The sequence below is a fragment of the Olea europaea genome, chromosome 6 (genome assembly GCF_002742605.1).
Source record: "Olea europaea var. sylvestris chromosome 6, O_europaea_v1, whole genome shotgun sequence".
Taxonomy (NCBI): Eukaryota; Viridiplantae; Streptophyta; class Magnoliopsida; order Lamiales; family Oleaceae; genus Olea; species Olea europaea.
Window position 1 is genome coordinate 28,573,330 of NC_036242.1, and position 7,483 is coordinate 28,580,812.

Here is a 7,483-nt window from a genome sequence, read left to right on the forward strand (position 1 = left end):
AAAAAAAAAAAGTACCAATCTCCATTTTGTTAATTTCTTGGAAGGAATAGTATTATTATGGTTGAATGTAAAAAATTCAATTTTGAGATGCTCCAATGGTAAATTCCAATCACGTCTCTTTCTACTATTGTCAACGTTGTGAGCCACGTACTCAAATAAATTTCTGATTCAGCAATTAGTCCATCCTCATCACTACTAACAGGTGCTGCATTCAATGTACCAAGGATAAGATATAATAAATCAATAATGAAACAAATTCAGAACAAGTTTGTAACTACTAAATGAGTGTTTAGACATGCTTAACCAAAAGTTTTGGATTTAAATTATTGTGATGTGGTTGTTTGGTATTACGTATTAAATATATCTTTATAGCATGATTAGTTGGTGCACTGAATATTATTATACGTTATTAGATTTTTGGGTATCATTTTAAAAGATCAAACGTAAATTGACAATTGATATACGGATCTTGAAATCCAACTCCTCATTTGAGCTTTAAAAGGACAAATTGTTTACTAGAACTAAACAATCCAAAAACATATTAATTATTAGGGTTTTTATCTTAAGAGTTAAACTTTGTTAAGAGGAATATTTCAAACCCTAAATGTTAGTTATTATGTTTATAAATAACTAAGGTGGGATTTTACCCATAATAGATGTAAATATAAAAGGCATAAGAAAACTAAAGTTTGTATGTTATGTTTTAGCATAGTAAAGTGAATATGATTTAACGTTTTAACAGTAGAATAGGTGAATGAACAATATTGGATTAGTGAAAGTGTATCTAAAATTTTAAAAACTTGCATCTTTATCGTGGAAGAGTCTACCACCGACGTCATTTTGTATCGTGTACATTTGGAGAATTCGACAAGAAATAGACAAAACCGGCGACGGAAGATTTTCCACTGCACGTGAGTCCGACCATTTCAAAATTTGGAGGGATTTGGACACTTTCTTGGAGTTTTCTAAGGGCCTGTTTGGGCCTTATTTTTTCACCAAAAAATTTGATTTTTTGACCGTTATTTCACTATTTCAGCCGTCATATTTGACTTCTTCTCTCACACGTGGACCCCACTTTTTTCATAACGGTCAGAAAATCAATTCTCAAAATCACTCCCAAATAGGCTCTAAGTAATTATGTTTTTTTGAATTTTCTGTTCTCTATAGGAATAAAGTGGATCGATTAAAGTTTATGAAGCTACAAGTTATGAAGGAGACAAATTATCTATATTAAACTTAGAATAAATAAATAAATAAAATGATAGATAACGTTCTGTGGTATTAATTTTATTTCGGAAATTAAATTACCATTTCTTATTTTGAAGTTTTATGATTTGCTAATCGACGAGATTTAGCATTTGATTGATAGAAATTAAAATTAGATTTTTGGTAAATTTTGATAAAATGTCTAGTTGAAAAAGGTTGTAAATCTCATAAAATATTTGTTTTAAATCAATTGTTAACTTAACTTAAAAGAAAGATTTTAATATAAAAAGTTAAAGTTGTAAAAATCTCATGCCCCAATCTATTTTGTGATAATAAATAAGTAGGTTGGTCATGACATGTGTCACCGTCCATTTGTAACGCCAAATTCCCCTACTTAGGCACGAGAGACTCGAAAAAGTCTCATCTAATCTAATTAAAATTTTCAAAATTATTGTGTAACAGGCGTAGGATAACTCATATATTCAATGTTGGTGCCTTAATAAAGCACCATTAACAATTATTTATGTAAAGTAGAAGACATTAAAGGTGGAAATAACGAGAAATTTGTTTACAATATACGCAGATGTTAGAAGAATTCTAAAACTATCCTTGTTCGAGGAAATTTCACAAAAGTTAACTTTTTGAATTATGCAAACCAAACCATTACAATAATAATTGAGTTTTTAATGGAATATTACAAAAAACAGTAGAAATTGGAGCTAAAGTAACGATTATCTCAGCTTAAACTTTTTATTTGAAAATTTAACTTGTGAAGTGCATAATTTTCAATTGAATTTGAGTACTTCATAAAATGATATATAGCTATTATTGTGGAATAGAAAAACGTGTATTCCATACATAATATTACTCAATATGAGGACGATTTTCTTAGATATTCTTTTGATCTGCAAGTGGTAGTGAATATTTGGATGGATTAACCATGCCCTCCGCTCCGTGGCTTAGGGCATGTTCTAAGATAGTCATGCCTGGAGCAGACTTGCTTACAGAGACTCAAAGGATGGGTTGTGTCGTGACTCAGTGGCTCATAAGGGCAATCATGATTTTTCGATTTTTAATTTTTCAGAAGGACAAGAGTCGAGTCAAGAATTAGCCGAAGCGTGGATCTACCTAACTCACTTTACACATAAAAAATCGGGTGATTTAAGTGACTTGATCGAGTTGAAATCTGTTGTCTAATTTTTACTGTTCAATTTGTTATCCATCCAATTAATTATTAATATTATTTTAAACTAATATGTCCAACTTTTTTCTAACTACTCCTTATGCTTGAAAATAGGTAACATTTTAGCCCTTGTTTGGTTCACATTAAAATTTTAATACATTATTTTCTCTTTCTTTCACTTTCAACCACACATTATTCAATAAAATAATATCATACGTAAATAAATTTTTTTCCCTCCTTTGATAACCACACATTCTCCCAAAAACTACTATTCCAAAATACATTTTATCCAAATTTCTCTTTATAATGGTTGTCAAATAGGGGCTTAATATAAAATGATGTCAATAACTAATTGATGAACAAGAATGTGTGATAAATATTTCTCGAGAGAGACAATATATCAATAACTAATTGATGAACAAGAATGTGTGATAAATATTTCTCGAGAGAGACAATATATCAATAACTAATTGATGAACAAGAATGTGTGATAAATATTTCTCGAGAGAGACAATATATCAATAACTAATTGATGAACAAGAATGTGTGATAAATATTTCTCGAGAGAGACAATATATCAATAACTAATTGATGAACAAGAATGTGTGATAAATATTTCTTGAGAGAGACAATATATCAATGAAGCTTTTTAATGTGAGGAAGCTATGAAAAATTGGGGTGCACAAAAAAAATTACTTGATCATTTAAAAGTCGGAGAGAAACTACAAGTGTAGCTTGTTGGTTTATCCGTGGTTCTCCCGTCTTCGTATAGGGTATGCAATTTTCTTTTGTATCATATTTATTTCATTAATAATAAAAATCTCTTAAAGTGGTTTAATTGAAAAAATGAATGACGTTGAGAATTAAGCACATGATAATTACCTATTAATTATTGTAGTATTATATTGGACAAATTCATATAAACTATCAGATATAATGAATTTACACATTTGAAGAGTAATGCTATCTAATTCCAAAAATATCGTGGGGCTATTGGCCTATCGCAAGGAATTGAAATCGTAGATCCTGCAATACATGATTCCAATTATAATGAATTATTAATAGCACACATTATTTCTTAGAAAGCCTGAATTTCCATATCAAGCACTAGAATAAAAGAAAAAAAATCAAGTAGTAATATATTGAAAAAAACCTATTGAGAAACATCATGGAAACATACCGCACAAGAAAATGAACGAATACTCACACAATACGCCACAAGTTTTTGCTTACGAACAGCCTACTTTTGCCTTAGAAAGCCTGAATTTCCATATCAAGCACTAGAATAAAAGAAAAAAAATCAAGTAGTAATATATTGAAAAAAACCTATTGAGAAACATCATGGAAACATACCACACAAGAAAATGAACGAATACTCACACAATGCCCACCAGTTTTTGCTTACGAACAGCCTACTTTTGCCTGCGTTTATTATGCGTTCATATTTGGCGCAGAATGCAATATCTACATTATATTTTTGTTTAATAACATTTTAGAACTTTTATCAACTTTTTCAACCATATATTTTATCAATTTTTATTAAAAACTTTATCGAACGACCCCTATACATACTACGTGTACTATTCCCTTCATTTGCATCATCTACTCTAAAAGATTCAATAAGCTTCTGTTTTCTGAAACTCTTTACTCAAAAGAAAGAAAGATGGTGAGTTTCGTTGCTCGCACAGGGAGACATTTGCAGAGGTACAACAGAGGTCGAAGACTTGTTGTAGGGTAAGTTTCTGGCTTTGTTTTTCTGTTACCCCCATTATTATGGGCACTGATCAGACTTGTGTAGTCTTCTAGTTAACGCTAAAGTATCCCACCTGAGGAGTATATTTTTTTTCTTTCCCAAGCAAAATCTCCTAGTATATGAAAGAGTAAAAAAATTGTGAAATTAGATGCCTTCACTGAGCTATTTAGAAACAAGGGAGGTTATAGATGTCATAAAGTTCTTGTGTTTGAAAGCATAAGAATCAAATTTAACACACCGAACTGTTTTTGAAGGGATATCCACGGAGAATAGAGCAGCAAAAGAAAACGACAGGCGTTGACAAAATAGCATTTTCATTTATAATATTTTCTGACACTATTAATTTTGCAGGTGCATTCCCTATAGACACAAGACTGGTAACAATGGAGGCACAGATGATGAGTTAGAGGTTCTTGTGATCAGTTCTAAAAAAAGCCGAGCAATGATGTTTCCTAAGGTATCTGCCCTTGTCAAATCTATAGGTCGGACATATCTTGGCACTGTTTCGGGTATGGATTATATTACATGTACATCAAAATTTTACATAAGGAATTATATAATGCCAAATGACACTCTACCGTTTACCAATTTGAAACACAATTATTTTTTCATCCAAACTTTTCCTTCCACATCATTTTCGGTAACTGCTTATGAATTATTTTGATGTACAAATAACAAAATCCTTAGGGTATTTCAGTGAATCTTTGGAATTAGATTCATTGTATATTTTCTAGCCTTATATAAATAAAAGAGGTAGGAGTAAATAGAAATTACACCGTCCTTTCCTTGAAAAGAATAGTTTATTTATTTATTTGTTTTTAAATGCATAAATTATTTCTTCATTTTTTTATATTTTACTTTCTGAAAGTGGTCACTTCATATTATTTACTAAATGTTGCGGATGTTGAGATAAAAATGTTTGTGATCAGGGAGGCTGGGAACTTGATGAATCTGTTGAAGAAGCTGCTTGTCGTGAGTCATTGGAGGAAGCCGGAGTTGTTGGCACTGTTGAGGTTGGTAAATCGAATTTATGTATCAATATCAATTAAATAACTGGCTGTAACAAAATGAAATTTAGTACACCAGAACGCAAACTCACGAACCTGATAGTTTTCAAATAATGATTTATTTTTCATAAGTCATAACGAAGGTTACAGAAAAATAGCGGAACTTCTAATTTCTGTCTTAAAGTAGCATTTTGAATACAAATATTTCACACGATTTTTTTGTTTTCAACTTGTGCTGCAGAGTCAATTAGGTACATGGATATTCAAGAGCAATAGTCGGGAGCTTTATCATGAAGGTCTTATGTTTCCTTTACTAGTGACAGAACAACTTGATCTATGGCCGGAAAAAGGTGCACGGTTAAGAGAATGGGTACGTTACACATAAGGCTTGACCTACGAAACGTATTTTACTATCATATTTGGTATGTTGCATTGGATTAAAATTGAGAAAAGATAATGTGACATATTTGTTCATTCTCTAGTCTATATGGTGTACAAATCATATTTCATATATGGTAAAAGTTAGGGATAGCAAAAAAATCCGTTCAACCCGATACCCGTGGGCTCCACCTTGAATGGGCACGCCACGGGTAATACTTGCCTAATCGGGTACATGGGATGGGTATGGGACGAGGGTCATTGCCTCGAGGTGGGTATGAGATGGGTACTGGAAACATAGTCCCTGCTCCATTACCTATCTCGTTTAACATTAATTTCAAATTTAAGTTTTTATGAAACAAAAATAAAAGAGAGCATAGGTTGTTTTAACAAATTGGTTAAACAGTAATATTATTTACTAATTCAGGACATAAAAAATAAAAAGAAAAATAAATAGGCGATAAATGGGATAGGAGACTTGTCTTGCCCCGTCCCCTTTTAACAGGGTATAAGTAAGTGGTAAGATAACAAAAATACCCGACGGGACGGGGGTGGGAATGACCAACCCGTTTCATACTCGCCCCTGTTACCATCCCTAGGTAAAACCTCTAAATTATGGCCAAACTAATTTTATTGTTATGAAGAGATTATTACTTAATAGAGGTGTAGTTACAGTTACAAAAATTATTGTTTTGACTTATTTATTCTCAGTGCAAGTGGTAAAGAGGCAAAGCATGCACTACATTAACAATTAATTAATGAAGCGTGTCAAAACTAAGAATAGACGTTGGTTTCAAAAAACTAGTATATGTATTGATGTAGTACTGAGAACATGCAAAATCATCTTAAAAGTATAAAATTTAGCATTCTTTTTAGGTAAATATTTTATTTCATCTTAAATTTAACGTAACATATATTCATTGGAATAAATGGATGATTATTACTACACGGAGGCAAGTTTCACAAGACAGCCTAAATAACTTATTATAATGTGAATTTTAATCTTATTTACAACTGTCTCAAGTTGAGACCATAATTTTTTATGATTCCATGAGGGTAATTTCTACATAGAGTATCATTGTAGAAAAATCTTATATTTATATATTTATATGTATCGATATGAAGAATTTATTGGAGATGTTAACAACTGAAATATTCAAGATTTATATATGCAGATGACAGTTGCTAGAGCTAGAGAGGTATGCAAGCAGCTGTGGATGAATGAAGCCTTAGACATATTAGTTAACAGACTAAAATTGGAGGAAAAAGATGTTCTGGCCATATAGACATAAATTACATAAATAATGTATTTATTCTCCTTATTTTCCCCTCACTTTCCTTTGTGTATAAATTTTATTTTAACGTCATTAAAAGTCCACGGTGATAAGATTGGGAAAAATCAATATTTCTTTTTCACCTTGAAGAGAAAATTACATCAGCATATATCGAGTAAATGGAAAATTTAAGAAGAAATGAAGATGGAAAATAAATTTTAAAAATGAAAAGTGAAATTTGTACAAACGAACATAAACAACAATATTCCATCCTCTATCTATGCCTATGGAAAGTGCCGATTAGGATGCTGAATATGAAAAGATATACTGCTCAATGTTTGTCAACATCTGAGCCACTCGAGATGGTTCAAGACTGAACATCTGTAGTTCAAACATAATAAAAAATAAAAAATAAAACGATTGATTAGATGGATGCGCCTTGGTGTAGATTAGTGACTTGCAACTTTGAGGCTGTGTGAGTTGGAGTTGGAACTTGCACAAATGTTGTTGGGCAATTTCACTTCTTGCAAAATAAATTTACAATCCAAACGAATAATTAATTAAATATTAAGAGAGCAATTAAGAAATAACGCACCAAATTTACATGAAAAACCCTCCAATGTAGAGGGAAAAAACGACGGGACAACTTCAATCAAATCCACCATAATAAAATAGAGTTTAG

The 7,483-nt window shown here is 31.3% G+C and overlaps 1 protein-coding gene across 1 annotated transcript; it reads left to right on the plus strand.

Moving 5' to 3' along the window:
• Positions 1-3,922: 3,922 nt before the first annotated feature.
• Positions 3,923-6,930, plus strand: LOC111396351 (nudix hydrolase 17, mitochondrial-like). The gene is made up of 5 exons (XM_023022767.1): positions 3,923-4,123; positions 4,494-4,599; positions 5,072-5,155; positions 5,391-5,519; positions 6,703-6,930. Exons 1-5 carry the CDS (start codon positions 4,053-4,055, stop codon positions 6,811-6,813), a joined length of 501 nt encoding a protein of 166 aa, XP_022878535.1. The 5' UTR covers positions 3,923-4,052; the 3' UTR covers positions 6,814-6,930.
• Positions 6,931-7,483: the final 553 nt, after the last annotated feature.